The following is a 16,962-nucleotide window of genomic DNA, read 5'->3' as shown; positions in this document are numbered from 1 at the left end:
GCCAAGTACTGGACGTAGCCCAATCGTTTAGGGTGAACCAGTATAAATTCCTGTGTGCTGATCGTTCTGCTTTATTTACTTACTTCCGCTGCACTAAACAGTTTTTGAAAAGTCACCAGAACAATTTTCTTAAGAACTTATCTTCTTTTCATAAACTAAAGTTTTAACAAGTAATTTTTAAGAACACAATTCAAACCCCCCCTTTCTTGTGTTACTTATTTACATATCAACTACCTCCGCCTCCACCAGCACCACCACTTCCTTCGTCGCCCGAGCTACCACCACCACCATAACCCCCTCCTCCACTTCCACCACCACCACCACCACTGCCTCCGCCTCCACCAGCACCACCACTGCCACCGCTTCCACCACCGCCCGAACTACCACCACCATAACCCCCTCCTCCACTTCCACCACCACCACTACTGCCTCCGCCTCCACCAGCACCACCACTACCACCGCTTCCTCCACCGCCCGAACTACCACCACCATAACCCCCTCCTCCACTTCCACCACCACCACCGCCACCACTTCCTCCACCGCCAGAGCTACCACCACCATAACCCCCTCCTCCACTTCCACCACCACTGCTGCCTCCACCACCACCAGTGCCACCGTCACCGCTTTCTCCACTGCCTGCACTACCACTAGATCCACCACCACCATATCCTCCACTGCCTCCGGTATTTCCTTTGCAGTTTGTATGATAAGCTTCCATGTTCAACTTTTCACCATTTACAGCTGTGTAATGTTATGTAATTGGGTTAGCATAATGTCACCAAAATTAAAATAAACCATTAGAGGAGAAATGAAAAATACTTACAAATTTCTTTCTTGCGATCACATCCCAAAAGACTTGCATGAATTCCACGAGCAGCTTCATAAACGACATAACAAAAATGAGCTATAAAGGTTTACCAAATGCCAAAGTATACAATAACATGCATGAAAATAAAATATTGGGCATAAAAGTTCATTATAATATCAAGTCACTCAAAAATGTCGAACACATATAAGGAAATTAAATATTTCTTAGGTCTGTACCTTTAATCTCAGCTTTAGATAGCTTGTCAGCCAACACTACAGAGCTGAGAACCACAACAGAAAGAGAACACATGAAGATAAAGGGCTTCATATTCATATTGTAAGTGGACATAATAGTACTTACGAAAGATGAAAATATAGGTTCTACAAGACCTTTATTTATAGGGAAAAGAGAGTATAGGAGAGTTACTTATAATTAATGGGCGGGGCCTACCTCTGAACCGTCTTTTTAATGCTTTTTGGCTCCTTCTTTGCCGATTTATGACCATATTTAATTGCAGATTAAATATTTTTGGAGCTAGACGTTAAAATACTTTAACTTGTTTTCTCATTTGAGTCAATTTTATTCCGGGTAATCTGCCACTTCAAGTTTGAAATTTCTCATACATTTTTAATGTAAATATTAATGTTGAAACAATATCTTAACTATGTTTTCATGTTGTAGTGCCACCTTGAGTACGCATGTTCATGAAAGAAAGAAATATCGCCATGAACCTCCACATGTAACCTGCACACAAGAGTTTCTCTGTATTCAATGCTATCAAAGAATATAGAGAGGGGGGAAATGTAAAGAACACATAAAAGAGGGATCCAAAGTCAAGAGTGAAGATTTTGAGACTCAGGGGGAAGGCATGTCAATTTAATTCCACGTAATCCACCACTTCAAGTTTTAAATTTCTCATCCACGGTTAATGAATATAAATGTTGAAATGACATCTTATCCAGGTTTTCATGTTGGAGTGTCACCTTGAATACGCGTGTACCTGAAAGAAAAAAATATTGCCATGAACTTCCGCTCGTTGCCTGCACAAGAGTTTCCTTGTATTTAATGTTATAGAAGAATTAAAAGAGAGAGAAAATGTTGAGATGTCATCTAATCCACATAATCTGCCACTTCAAGTTTGAAAGTTCTCCTTCACTATTAATGAATATAATTGTTGAAATGGCATCTAATCCAGATTTTCATGTTACAGTGCCACCTTGAGTACGCGTGTTCATGAAAGAATGAAAGATCTCCATGAACTTCCACATTTCACCTGCACAAGAGTTTCCATTTATTCAATGTTATTCAAGAAGAGAGAGAGAGAATGGAAAGAACACATAAAGGAAGGGTCCAGAGTAAAGATGGACGGTTTTTAATTTTTAATATTGGTTTCAAATATTTATTCATTAATTTGTTAAATTAATATACATTTTTATTATATAATTAATTATATATTTTTTGAAAGTAAAAGATATAATATATTAATCAAAGTTGAGAAACAAGTCCTCTCAACGAAGGATGATACACCAAAAGTAGGAAAAATGGAAACAAACGAGAGATGACCCTAAGAAAAAACGAAAAGACGCAAAGATAAAAACTAAAGCAAATGCCACAAACCAACATCGACCAAAACACAACCTTTCAGAAGAAAACGACACCCACTCTAAAACCATACCCCGACATACACCAATAAAGGCCCTACCAACCACCATACATCTCCAGATGAGACGCCTTAAGATGGCTCACATAAGCCTCAATAGCCTCATCCATACATTACCCACTCTCGTGGCCACGAACTCAACACTACCAACATTAGGCAAACCCTCACTCTCCACACTAGCGGGTGTGGCATCTGATAATGCCGACGACTACAAATGCTAAGAAATTATATGCTCAAACACTTTCTTCTTCCATCAGCACCTAGTGAAACCAATGACCTTTTTATTCCTACCACGACCAAAAATCTTCTTTGGGCGCTCTCTTACGGCGTGTTGGAGTTTCAATGTCATCTTGAGAACCCGGAAAATTATCATTGCCATGCCCCTCGATTGACAAAGCATCAAAATGATAAAATACAACACGAAGTGTCACATGTGAAGGATCACCACACTACTCTAAGGTCCCATGACTATCATTTCGCACCATCTCTATCTCCTTACCGGCACAAGCAGACACAACAATTTTATTAGAGGCTTCCTGCTCCATCGAATGTACATTCGTTGGTTCACCCCGCACACACTCAATCATGAGTTTACTAGCAACATGGACCACAAATTTTGATCTAGCAAGAAAGTGCGATGTCGGCGTGACCCTCAATGCATTTATCTTTGTCAGAAATAATAGCATGGATAATCTCATCGCCATACGTACGCCAGTCCATCGCATCCATTTCACAAACAAACCCAGCTTTCATGCATAATTTGAAATCATCATCAACGTTAACCTTAAAATCCTCTCTAGACGAAGTGACCATCAAACTCCTCATAGCAGCTTGTGAAGGATCCTCAATGGCCAAGGTACGAACAGCTAGAGGCGTGGTTGGACCAGAAGTAGCAGATCCAGGAACAACATAAACAATAGTCCTTGAAGTAACACCTTGAAACAGCGACACGCTACACAAAAAAACATGCAAGCCTTGGCCCAAAACCTCCGGAAATAGTACCTCGTCATATGACCATGATTCTCCACTGAAATGAAAGGTGTTGCAGCCCCCTGCAGAATGGTTCCTAAGGAGACCCATTGTGTCTGAAACCATAGCCGACATGAAGCCTTGAGGACCCACCCTTCCTACTTGAAGACTTATCCTCAGACACAGCTAAGAAAGCACCGCCAATCTGAACGTCCTCCAGTTTAGATCGGTCGCAACCGCGTCGCTGACGGAAGTCATTTGCACGAAGCCAAAACGCGACCTTCTCCTTGGTCTCCTATGACTCTGCACGTACATCTTTTTGATACGACCATCCTGAGAGAATAGCTCACAAATTTGAGAAAAAGAAACAACATTAGAGATGCCATTGACAAACAGGGAACACCTCCCATCGATTTGCACTCCCCTCAACTTGAAACTGACCCTTCTCCTCGCGAAAACACTGACTCTGGTTTTCCTTTACTAAGAGAAGCTACCCCCTCCCCCCCCCCCCAATGACCACATCACAACCAACAGTAGCCATAAAGAACAACAGAAGTCGCTCTGACAATTATAGCAGCGTCACAGTCTGCAATGCTGCTAGGGTGACGAAACCCTAGCAGAGCGTTTAGATTTTTCCAACTAATATTATATTTAATTAATTATATACACATTAAGTTTGTTTTACTTCAATTCATTTATTTTTTTTATTTAAATATTAAAATTAATGAGAGTCAATCTACTCTTTTCACACTTATTAAAATCAAAAGAAAAAAAGATATTTTTTTCATACACCAAACTTATCACTGTTTATATTTTTAATTATAAATTCGAAAGATAAATAATTAAAAGTATAAGTGATTTCCACACCATTTTTGTTAGTTATTCAATAGGGCAATGATTTATTATTCCACAACTATTTATGCTTGATATATCGATGTATATATCAATAGTTATGCAAGGAGATGCAAGGAGAGTGTAAATAAGTTGTAATGGGAGATCTAAAAACATTTCACCATCTTTTTTTCTTAACTGAATATATATAGATTATAGAAATAAATAATACATGAGAACAAACCATCACATGAAATGGGGAATTTTCAATCCAAATCCAGACAAATAGACAAGACCAAACTATTTGAAACCAATTTCTAAGGAATAAACCTCATTAAAATCTTTCTAGGAAAAACTCAGTGGGAAAAACCCTAGGTAATAAAAAAGAGTGCTCAAACCAAAGAAAGAAAACCTAGACAAATAAACCAGAAAAAAACCAGCTCCTACACCTTCTTAAACATAGGACTCTTTAAGTCACATACAATGATCACTAGCATTCTAGCAACATGGTTCAGCTACAATTGAAGCTTTGATTAAATGCCTCCACGATATTCCCCTGGAAAAGCCTATCGCAACTTGATAAATATTGAAGCCTTCACCATCTTACTATGTCCAAAATGTATTAAAGTAAAAAAATATAAGGTAGTGAGACATAATCACATGTTTATACAAAAAGAACTAGTGGATACATGCTCTGATAGTTTCCTAGCCAGTATCACCTCCACAATGGCTCTAATTTTTTCGACCTTGTGTTTGGGCTCCTTCAATACACCACAAGAAAAATGTTTATTAACGTCGGTTTAAACCAACGCTACAACACTTTAGCGTCGGCATTGTAACCGATTTTAAAAGGTCGGTTGAAGGTAAATTTTATGGTTAGCTTTTTGGATGACTCTAAATTAACGTTGGTAAAAGCCAACGTTATTCACTTTTTGAGAAAGCCGACTCTAATGTATTTATTTTAGCGTCGGTTATATTGGCCGACACTAATTTATTAGCTTTAACTGTAGTCTATACAGCCGACGCTATTTACTGGAGGTCTAAAAACTGTCACGAATTGCAAGTGTGGCTATAAACATAACCCCTATGTCCAACTTTACTCTCCCAAACCCTTCATAGTGGCACATCAAATGCACAAGGAAAGTTGATAATCTTCAACCCTGTAAGCAATTTCTATTTTACTATTCACGGGACATCTGTTTTTTTTATTTTTTATCAAAGGTTAATGGTGTAACATTAAATTAAACCAACAAGAAGTGGCAAATGGAGCTTTGTGTCTCCAAAGTCCAAACTGTACATAAATACTAGCTAATACACTAACCAGGTCAACATGATTCAAGCCAACATAATAGGACCAACTAGTTGCAAGCTAAAACGCTCTGTGCCTCTAACAGGACAGGCCAGTGGCTTTGTTTTTGTACCACCTTGTCCTCTCTCACTTCTACTCATCTCATGCTGGGACATCTGTTTCTTTGTCTCACTATTTGGACATTTTGTTGTTGGGTTGGGCTTGCACAGGTAAAGGCTCTCTAGGGGAGAAGAAGCACTTGTACGACTATTCTCTTAAAAATTAATCCATTTTTATTACATTGTTTTTCATTTTTTACAATATCATTCGTGTATAATCCAAACATATTTAGTTTCTACTATCTAAGAATTGCATAAAAGGAGTGAAGAAATATCTTTTTTTACATCAGATAACTACAACCTTTAGAGTTGTCCTAGATCTCTATCTCCCCAATCTATATATCCACCGGCTCTTACCACTTAAGTTATTATATAAGTTCAGTGAAAATGATGGAATAGAAAGGAACAAAACGCTCTCTTAAATTTTATTACACTATAAAAAATGCCCCTAATTGATATTTAATATCTTTTGTATCCAAACAGTTTAAAATCAATTCTTAAAGTATAAAATACTTTATTATATTTGTAGACAAACATAATGAATTTCTGCTTTTAAAAGAATCACTTAAAATAAAATCATTTTTTTAAGCAATGACAAACGAGTCAATTAGTATGCGTTTGTTTCAGATAGCCAAGTTTGCATCATATATAGAAAGATAACACAGTGATGTCAAAAAAACCACTGAAATTAAACTGAAAGGACATGCCTGCGATGAAATAACATGCAGAAATCATACTTGAGGAGAAAATTCCAGTTTTTTTTGTGTGTTTCAAAATCATTGGGATTTTATAAAACAATAATTCCTTCAAAGTGGGGAAAGAGTAAGACAATAACTTATAAATTTCGAAAGACTTGAGGTTCAAATATCTTGAGAGCTATTCAATAGATGTGTTTGCATCCACATCGAACATAGCCTTATCTAGAATTACTATGTTGCCCATTTTTTATAAATCTTCATCAAATCGCCAAGCATTGGGCATCAAATAGTACGTTGCAACAATCAACAAATGCAATACAAGTTAAAATTCCCAACTAGCTTGTAGCTTAATTTTCTTGGCACCAAATCCACACTTCACAGCCAAAATATTGAATAATAAGGCCAGATTCCGCAAAGAAAGTACAATGCATATAAGAAAGAAATTAAATAAACACACATGGGGTAAAAAATGTACGAGAGTTACATAATTTTAATAATATATATCTTTTGTGTCAGAAAAATGAGAGCTAACATAATAGCAGCCAAACCCAAACACTGTAAAACAAACTATATATCACTACACCAAAACTAGACATTTAGCGGCGGTTGCAGTTATAAATAGCGGCGGTTTTGCCGCGAAACTTTTTCCCATCTATTGTACAACCGCCGGCGTTTTTTGCGTCGTGACACCACATAACGTCGGTTTTTATATTGATATGAAATCTCAACAATTAACCAACATACAAAAACCAAAACAAATTTGCAACCCATATTTCATACAAACATGAATTAATGAATTCATTGAACAAAATCCTAAAAATACATAAAAATGAAACAAATGAAGATTGAGGTAGAGGCTTGCCGCTGCGAAAGAGATTACGAACCAAGCCTGCCTGTGCCGCTGCTTCTGGTGGAAATGGTGGAACACTACTCCAGCTGGCTTTGGTCCGCCATGTTTGCACCGCTGAAGACACCCCAGGCCACCACGGAGCAGAACCCATCGTCTTCTTTTTTATTCTTTTTGGGTTAAGTGTTTTTACTTTTTCCCCTAAAGCTAAAATTAGAGGTGTAATTGGACCGGATTGGTTCGGATTTAGGGTGATAAAATTTCTGAACCAATCAAACATATATGTTTGGTTTGGGTTGGTTCGGATTTCATGATTTTTACTTATAAATTCGAACCGAACCAATCCGACTGAGATCGGGTTGAATTTGAAATAAAAAAAATATTATTCACAAATATGCGCCAAAATTATTCTAAAAACGTGAAAAATTATTAGAAAAATCCAACATTTTTAAATAACAGAACTGTAACGCCCCAATTTCTCAACTGAGGAATCACATTAAGTAACCTAACAAAGTGTAAGGACTATTCTGCAATCCCTAAAATCCAAGGGTATTTATTTTTTTTTTTAAATTAAAAGACTAAATACCATAGGGTTGGAAATGTTACATAACTTTATTTAAATAACCTGTTTCCCGACATAATAATATACATAACATAGAGTAGTTCACAGCACCTTAAACGGGGTTCCAAAATAAGTACGCTCACCTAGACAAGTGGCGAGATAAGGTTTAAACAACAGAGTTTTCAGAAGGAGAAAGAAACTCAGACATAGTCCACCAAAAAGGGAGAAGCAACTGCTTCATCCACCTTTACTCGACCGCCCACGGTCACGATCTCCAACTCGAACAACTAAGCTTCAGCGGAAGGCTCTCCATCGCCTAATAGCGTTAAGCGCCCAAACAACAAATAACAAACAGAAAGGGTTAACTCCATGCAATTACCACATAATAAAGAGAAAAGCATGTTATTCAAATCTAATACATGTCATGGTAAGTAAGCTACCAATTTAATTCATGATAGATGACAACTCATCCTATCGATCATGAAATCGAATCATATATTTAACAGAATTAAACAGATCAGCATATCAGCAAAATCAACGATATGGTTTTAAAACAGATACCAACAAAACTTAACCACATAAACTAACTCATGAATCAATAACTTAACAACATAGGTTAATTCAGATAAGAATAACTTCAACCATATAACATCAAATCAAATATCAACAATCCTCAACAATATAACGACAAATCAGATATCAATAATCCTCAATAATATAACATCAAATCAGATATCATCAATCCTCAACAATATAACAACAAATCAGATATCAATGATCCTCAACAATATAGCATCAAATCAGATATCGACAATCCTCAACAATATCACGACAAATCAGATATCAATAATCCTCAATAATATAACAACAAATCTGATATCAATGATCCTCAACAATATAACATCAAATCAGATATCGACAATCCTCAACAATATCAATCAAACAATAACGTCTCGCAAGACGGGACGGTCCTGTGAAAATATCCACTCCACTGTCACTAAGTAACGCCTCGAAGGACGGGATAGTCATGTGAAAATATCCACTCCACTACCACTTGATAACGTCTCGCAAGACGGGACGATCACGTTGGACAATCACCACCACACCGCCACTTAACGCCACAATGGACGGGATAGTCATGTGAAAATATCCACTCCACTACCGCTTGATAACGTCTCGCAAGACGGGACGATCACGTGGGACAATCACCCCCCACACCGCCACTTAACGCCACAATGGACCGGACAATCACGTGGGACAATCACCACCACATTGCCACTTTAGGACATCTCAAAAGATGGGACGATCACTTGGGACAATCACCACCACATCGCCACTTTATAACGCCTTGGTAGACGGTCATGTGAAAATATCCACTTCACCGCCACTTCAAGCAAACCAAAACATCTCATCCAACTCAGCAATTCACTCAAACAACAATCTCATATTCAATAATCCAAATCAGGATAACCACATGTTATTCATATTATCAGCCAACATAAATCAATTCAATTGCATACCAACTCAGTTCAATGACAGAAACCAGTAAACGGCCGAAGCCTCTCAGAAAACGGGGACACACGTCTCAATAAGTTCACTCGGCCGAAGCCTTCAAAAAACATTTGGCACAAGCCTCAAAAACAGTCAATATAAGAAAGCATACAACATTGCAAGCATAAAAATCATAATCCAATGCCAATCAATATAAACATCTTCATCTCAAACGCAGGCAGTGCGATAAAAGCATGCAAGACTCAAAGGCGCTCTAAAACTGAGTTACCCTTACTTTCGTGAGTAGAAGTTGTGCATGGAAGTTGTGAACCTAGAACAAGGAAACACAATCACCAACACAAGCCTCACTAGAAACAACACGATCTAATAATACTAATCGAAATCGTAGAGAAAGCTTTTAAAGCTTCAGAGTTCCTATTTAGGCACAAATTGACAACAGAGACTTTATTCGCTAAAACGAGCATAACTCGAACTACAGAACTCGGAATGACACGAAACCAACGCCAAAATTTCGACAATCGAAAGAGCTACGCAATGGCTCAGGTCATAGAGACTCAAAAATTATTTTTGGACACGGTACCCTAACAAATAGGTTTCGGCCACTATGGAAAATAGGGTTTCCGAACTTTTTCTTCGATCTAAATCAATTCCTAGGTATTCTTAGGCGATATCTAGGCCAGGGAAACTCTCAGAAAAATTATCGGATCGAAAACGGTCGCAGGGGTATTTTGGTCAATATTTTTAGCTCGGAAACTCAAAATCCGAATTTCAAAAAACAAATTAGATGGGGTTGACACCAACGACGATTATGACGACTAATCCTACTAACGCTAAGCTCAGTCGGAAGTTTTTGATTCAAAAAGCGGAACCTTTGCCAGAAATGAGTATTTTTAGCAGAATTGAAGTTCGGCGGCGATTCGACAAGATTCGGCGAAATGTAATCCGCTAAACATGCTCAGGGGCACGCAGGAAATAAGTTTAGACACTAAAATCAAGTTATTTGGACAGTTTTACAAAAAGCTCAAAACTTTGAGCACAGAAAGACATAGAGAAAAGCGACAAATTTACGATCAGAGGTAAGGAAAAGCATCAGTACCTCGAGGCCTACGCGCAGCAACGAACTGTGCGACGATCAGACAAGTATTGGCGAAAATCAAATCGCCTCCTTCCTCCTTGCAACCCCACGGCCGTGTGTGTGTTTGTGGTGATACTTTTGGTTTTTTTTTCATTTTCTTGCTATTTATAGGTTTTGGAAAATGCGGAAAAATGAAAATTTCGCGATTCCGATTTTTCCTGCGCATTCCTCTGTGAATTCTAAGATAGGTTCTGGCGACAGAATTCCAGAACTCAAAACAGGTTTCTTGGAATTAAATCAAACGATCCAAAGTCGGTGTAAATTGATTTTACCCGAAAAACTACTTTTTGCAGTTGATGTCGGATGAGAAAACTTCGTTCTGAAGAAAGATTGGAAACATCAAGAGAAATAGGTGTACGCGTGTGGAATCTTCATTTGAAGCTCCGAATAGAAAAAGTCTTCATCGTCGGTTGATTTTAGGTTTCTTGAACTATCAGTAATTTAGTATCGGCAGACCTCCGAGGATTAGAATCGGACGTTCGTACATTTCAGGGTTTCGTATCGAAACGCTTGTTATGGAAAGGAATAAGAGAAGTTCTAACATTTCTCTGAAGATTTTTGGAATTAGTTTCCATCGTGTCTTTAAGTGCGAATTAGTCGTTTAATGACGCTCTCGTCCTAGGTATAATCGAATACTGCTTGTGCTATAAACTATATTGACTATAATACTATTCTTAGTCATTTCCTGAACTTTCTTCTCCATAATATTACTCCAACCATCAAACGAAAGTCAAGTTCCTCTCACACTGACACAAAATCCTATGCGTGAGTTGGAAATTAATTATTTATTTAATTCTAAAATCATGGGTCTTACAGGAACATTCAATAATGACATAATCAATATAATCTAAATAAAACTAACATCTCTAATACAAATATAAATATGTAATGTAATGAGCTGAAATTGTTTGAGCTTAATGTAGAAAAATTCAATTCATTGGTTTGGTTCGGATTGATCGATTTTTCAAACCCTAAATCTGATACCCGAACCGATGGTGATCAGATTCAGTAAAAAGAATCTGAACCGAACCGATGATCCAATCCAACCCACCATAATGTGTTCGGTTCAAATCGGTTTAATCGGATTCGCGGATCGGACCATACCCGCTTACGCCCCTAGCTAAAATAGTGTATCATTGAGTTTGGTTTGGTCCCTCTAAAATAATGAATATTGATTTCGATGCTTTCATATATTTTTGTGGCAGTTTAAATCGCTAATAACACATTTTATAGCATACCTCCGCTAACACTTTTTTGTGGCGGTTTAAAAACCGTCACTTAGTGGTTGTTTAAACGGACACAAATACGAATGAAGAACTAAAATCAATAATGTGCTAATTTTAGAGATGAAAATCAATGAAAAATTAAAGAGGGACTAAAACTAATAATTCATTGTCTTAGGGGGACAAAAACAAATTTATCCCTTTTATTTATTAGTTCATATTATTTTATCTTTAAAATAAATATTAACAACTAAAATTTGTGTAGTTTCTTTTTGAAATGCAGAGGATCGTAATTCTTCTCTAGTGCAGCTACGCTGCTTGCTTAAGAGCATCTCCAACCTATATTCTTAGGTTTGAGTTCTTAAGATAGGAACCTACCAACTCTTAGGTTCTTAACATATTAAGAACCATGTCCTTTTATTAAGTTCTTAAAAACTTTTTTTTCCTCTCATTCAAAGGCTCAATAGCAGTTGAAACAAGAGGGAAAGAAACAGATTTGTTGAACATACCAACTATTTATTACAAGAGGTAAAGATTATAACTGAAGAAGAAAATATTGCAAAAATTACAACTTGAGATTATTGAAGATGAAAATACAATTACAACTGAAGATTGTTGGTATCTGAACTTCACATATTCGTCTTGCATGTGACTCAATCTGGTGGACGAAGGATATTTGGAAGAGGAGACGAGAGGAAGAAGGGAAGGGAGTGAGAGAATAAGGTTCGAGTTTAAGAAGGGAGAGAGTTGTGACAGTTGTGCCGGTGTTGAAATGGAGTGACTAAATGACGAGAGGAGAGGAAAGGACAGGTTTTGTTGTAAAGAGAATGAAGAGATGAGAGGTTAGGGTTTGTTGTTGAGAGAATAAGGAGAGGCGAGGCTAGGGTTTGTTGTTGAGAGAATGGGTTATGACCTACTGAATTTGTGTTTGCATGATTTGTAAATGGCTCTGTTTGGAATCCAAATAATGCTTTGTTAATCAGCATGAGTAAATTCTTTCCACATCTACTTCGATAGACTTAAATATAACATCATTTCTTGTACGCCCATATAACATCAAACTTATTTTTATTGTTTTGTTTGTTTTTTATTTATTAAGTCATAACTTTAACACAAAAAATAAAAAAATATATTCACTTAGTTTTAACTATCTAAAATAAATAAAAATTAATTAATTTTTTAAGATTAATCTCTAAAAAATAATGAATTAATTAAAAAACACAAAATATCAAAATTTTATTGGTATTGCGTAAGTTCGATGTTTCTCCACAGAAAATACTTAGATCGGGAATCAATTCCCATCAGCTCCCCCAAAATAACGACATTCTTAAGGATTATCTATAGAAAATCAAGTTTTTCAAATCATAAAGTATAGGTGTACATCGGTTTAGATTGACCATCAATTAAAGTATTAATCAATTGCTTCACATGATTTTAAATGGATGAAGTTTCATTTACGAGCTTTTTAAGTGGAAATGAGGGGTTAAAATAGCATGATTTAAATCTGTTGGTACTTTTTATTCAGGTAACTGATAATAGGTACAGTACAAAGATACATGTCATGCGTGTTTCTCAACCTATTACAAACATTGCATGGAATATAGAATCCACGCACTTTATTCCATATATACTAGTTGGTTCTACATGGTTTTGATTAATTACCAGCCACCACCACGTCCCCTGCCTCCGCCGCCCCGTCCCCAGCCGCCGCCACGTCCCCAGCTTCCGCCACCATGCCCATAGCCACCACCACGTCCATAACCATATCCTCCGCCGCGGTGCCCATAGCGGCCTCCACCACGTCCATAATCGTATCCTCCCCCTCCGCGTCCCCAGCCATCTAATCCAATGTCCTCATTTGATTCCTCTGCTGCCACAACTGCACATAGACAACCACTTTTAAAAAATAACAGGAGAATGTTTCATGGAACAATACTCATTTAAAAATAAAAGAGAAATGTGATGGATAAATATAATATGATGTAACATGGAGAAAATAAAAAAGAACTAAAAATGGGGTGTAATATTTAGGGTGTCAATTAAATTATGCCATGTAGTAACGTTAGTACAATAATTATATTTTTTTAGTATATCGAGAAAAGATAAATTACAGTACCCTTCATTGATACTTGAATTTTCCTCTTTTCAACCCACATATCACATAGTTTTTAATAGTACGATAATTATAACTTTACATGTGTGATTTTTAAATGTCGTGACGAAATAGGAGAAGAATAAATCACTAAAAAGAAGAGATGAAAGCAATTGTATTTGTACGTGCATGCATGGTAACAACAGATGCAGCTATTTACGTATATATACCTTCTGCTTCATCTTTCGATGGCTCAGTTGCTGCCACAGCAGAGATTAGAAGCAGTGCGGAGAGGAAGCACAAGAAGAAAAAGAGCTTGGTGTTCATCTTTGCTAGTGAGGTTGATTTAAGACTTGTTATGTATGAACTATGAACTATGAAGGAAGCATTTGATCTACACTAGTATTTATAGTGATCATGGGAGAAGATAAATGATAGAATATACAAGATGACTTAGGTAAATGCCATAATTCATTTAATTCACTTCCTTAATTTACGGTTTGTCTCTTGCTTACATATACTGATATACATGTGTAATGTTTGGCTGATTGTGAGGATTTGGGGAAGGGGTGATTGTGAATTATCCTTATCAACACCTATTGAAGCATCATAGATTAAGATAAGGACACGTGAATAAAATTGAGGTAAGCAAGTTTACATGATGATGACAACTGGCAAGCCAAATAGGGAATATGCAAATGATTGCTAGTGCGAACGTACAAATGTAATTTTATCACATCAAGCTAAAAATAAATTAGGAAAAATAGAAATAAACAAAATTCTATATAAATTAGGGGAAAAGATCATAGGTAATAGTTGTTGGGTTTGTGTGTGGAGGGCCCAAAACTATGCTGCTGCCCAAGGAGAGTGGGCTTGAAGTATGTGTGTGTAGTTGCAGCTCATAAACCTTAAAGAATTTGAACGTGGAACACCCAAACATATATGTACACATTTAGTTGGTGAACTAAGCAATGTGAGACACTGCTCTTTTTTTCTTTTGACAAGAAAAAAAGACACTACTATTTCACTCCCGACCCCTCAAATTTAAGTAAAGTGCTTGAGTTAGACTTGTTTTGTATGGACTTGTGTCTAAACAGAAACTCAAAGACCATTGTTGTGGGCTTGTGCTTTTTCTTCGTGAAACCAAGTTTCAAAGGCCCATGACATATTTTTAGTTGATAAGTTTTTTATCCGAGTCTAATTATTTTTTTTTGCAAGAGTTGCATATATAAAAATATATATGTATAGAAAAGGAAAAGAAATAAGGCATTAGGACTTAAAAGAATATTCAATAAATACATAGAATAAATTAATGGAAAGATATCACCTAATTAAAATAACTTGGGAGTGATCGTTGAGAGATAATTCAGCCATTTAAATATCACTTTGTTGAGCGATAATTTGGTCATTTAAAGATCACTTCTAGATATCAAAAGATTTTAATCATTTGCAACTCAATTTCTTCGTCAAAAGTCTCTTTATTGAGCTTGGTAGAAAAAGACACTTGCGAAGTAACCTGACTTTGAACAACAACTTCTTCAGGGAAGAGGGAGACGATGCATAGCAGCATGCAGAGTATAGTCCAAACATCAATGTCTCTCCTTTCTCAGGACTTCAGAGCTTCTTTGAATGTGATCATGGACTTCACTATGAGCTCATATGGTTTCTTCATTGAATGCTTCATCATTCAAATCTTCATTAAGCACCATCACTTTTATATGATTTCCAATGGAGGTATAAACTTTGTTATATTGGATTTTTGTCAATCGTGTGGATCTTCTCTACATTGATTAAGATAACAACCAAGAGCCTAGCTCTGATACGACTTGAAGGTTAGATCACATGGACACAACAAAGGGGGTTGGATTGTGTCTATGGAATTTGATCACGATTGACTAGATTCAGCTGACATTGTAATGATATCTTCATATGAGCGTAGTCTAGAGACGTGTAGTGCATACGATAAAGTAAAGAGATAGGCAGCGGGCAGAGCACATACATCTTTTATCCTGTTTCACCCAATATAGGGGGCTACGTCCAGTCTTTGGCAACTTCCATGACTTCCACTATCAAGTATCAAGGAGAGCTTGTCCTTGCAAGCAGAGACTGATCTAAGTAGAAGAGTGTGAGGGCAAGTGCCCTCACTTGAATTTGCAAAAACACATTAGAAAAAAATTTGAGTAGTAAAAGTATGTGATTTTTTATGACTTCTTTGATAAAAAATTTCCTTCACTTATGTTCCACATTGCTATATGCCCTCACTTGTGTTTCTAGATTGCTAAATGTCCTCACTTGAGTAGTAAGAGTATGAGGTTTTTTTATGACCACTTTGGTAAAAAATGTATTCACTTGTGTCCCCTTTAGTAAAAAATGTCCTAACTTCTAATAGTATATATTAATTATTTTTAATACGAATTTATATGTATATATTGCTCCACTACATAAAATTTCTGGATTCGTCCCTGCTTGCAAGTATTATTGTAGATGTCTCTTCAGGCATAATGAGTATTCTTTTTAAACTTGTCTCTTCGGACTTTGTTGAGTATTCTTGTACGTGTCTCTCTAGGCACAACGAGTATTCTTTACCAACTACGTCCTCTCAAGTCATTGTTGAGTATTCTTTGAAACTGCCTCTTAGGGTATTATTGAGTATCATTTGTCCCTTCCTCTTCAGGCAGAAGAAATATTATTGTATGAGTCTCTCCAGGCATAACAAGTATTCTTTCGCCATGTCTCTTGAGCATAAATGGTTGTTCACCATAAACTTGAGCATAAATTGTTGTTCTTCTTCAAAACCCTCATGTGGGTCTTACACCAAGTGCAAAAGGGTTATGATCTGAATTGATCCATTCGCTACCTGATATTTTGATCACATAATGCTATGGAAAATATATGTAGTTTCTATTATGATATCTTAGATTTATATTCAAGCAAGTTAGATATTGGAGCTTGTTCTGTATCTCTTCATTTTGGTATTACTAGCTTCGTAACTAATTAACGACTTCTTTGTGGTGATTTGGTTCAGTTGGTACAGTTAATTGTTTGGAAGACTAAAGAGTGAGTTTTGATGATTTCTAGGATCTGGTTTAAGTATTTCTGGGTTATGGATGGCATTTTAATGATTTTTTTTTCCGGGACTAAGTTTGATTCCTCTTACAAAGTTCCTTAAACATATTTATGCTAAAAATATTATACATGTCAAAAGCAAAACTTGCAAG

At 36.6% G+C, this 16,962-nt stretch overlaps 2 protein-coding genes across 2 annotated transcripts; both read right to left on the bottom strand.

Moving 5' to 3' along the window:
* Positions 1 to 226: 226 nt before the first annotated feature.
* Positions 227 to 1,169, bottom strand: LOC130743722 (uncharacterized). Its single transcript, XM_057595950.1, has 3 exons — positions 1,045 to 1,169; positions 824 to 877; positions 227 to 741 (listed from the first exon to the last, which is right to left on the bottom strand). The coding sequence occupies exons 1-3, from the start codon at positions 1,154 to 1,156 to the stop codon at positions 227 to 229; spliced, it is 681 nt and encodes a 226-aa protein (XP_057451933.1). The 5' UTR covers positions 1,157 to 1,169.
* An 11,998-nt stretch (positions 1,170 to 13,167) lies between these two features.
* On the bottom strand, positions 13,168 to 14,098 carry LOC130743214 (abscisic acid and environmental stress-inducible protein-like). Its single transcript, XM_057595354.1, has 2 exons — positions 13,975 to 14,098; positions 13,168 to 13,531 (listed from the first exon to the last, which is right to left on the bottom strand). The coding sequence occupies exons 1-2, from the start codon at positions 14,069 to 14,071 to the stop codon at positions 13,311 to 13,313; spliced, it is 318 nt and encodes a 105-aa protein (XP_057451337.1). The 5' UTR covers positions 14,072 to 14,098; the 3' UTR covers positions 13,168 to 13,310.
* Positions 14,099 to 16,962: the final 2,864 nt, after the last annotated feature.

The sequence above is a fragment of the Lotus japonicus genome, chromosome 3, assembly GCF_012489685.1.
Source record: "Lotus japonicus ecotype B-129 chromosome 3, LjGifu_v1.2".
NCBI lineage: Eukaryota > Viridiplantae > Streptophyta > Magnoliopsida > Fabales > Fabaceae > Lotus > Lotus japonicus.
This window is presented reverse-complemented; position numbering and strand designations above follow the sequence as displayed.

Bases quoted from the DNA above. Each gene is read 5' to 3' on its own strand.
- LOC130743722 (XM_057595950.1), bottom strand. From the start codon at position 1,156: ATGTCCACTTACAATATGAATATGAAGCCCTTTATCTTCATGTGTTCT. The intron at 878-1,044 runs GTACAGACCTAA...TCGTTTATGAAG, and splicing joins ATCTAAAGCTGAGATTAAAG to CTGCTCGTGGAATTCATGCA. The intron at 742-823 runs GTAAGTATTTTT...AACATTACACAG, and splicing joins TGATCGCAAGAAAGAAATTT to CTGTAAATGGTGAAAAGTTG.
- LOC130743214 (XM_057595354.1), bottom strand. From the start codon at position 14,071: ATGAACACCAAGCTCTTTTTCTTCTTGTGCTTCCTCTCCGCACTGCTT. The intron at 13,532-13,974 runs GTATATATACGT...GTCTATGTGCAG, and splicing joins ATCGAAAGATGAAGCAGAAG to TTGTGGCAGCAGAGGAATCA.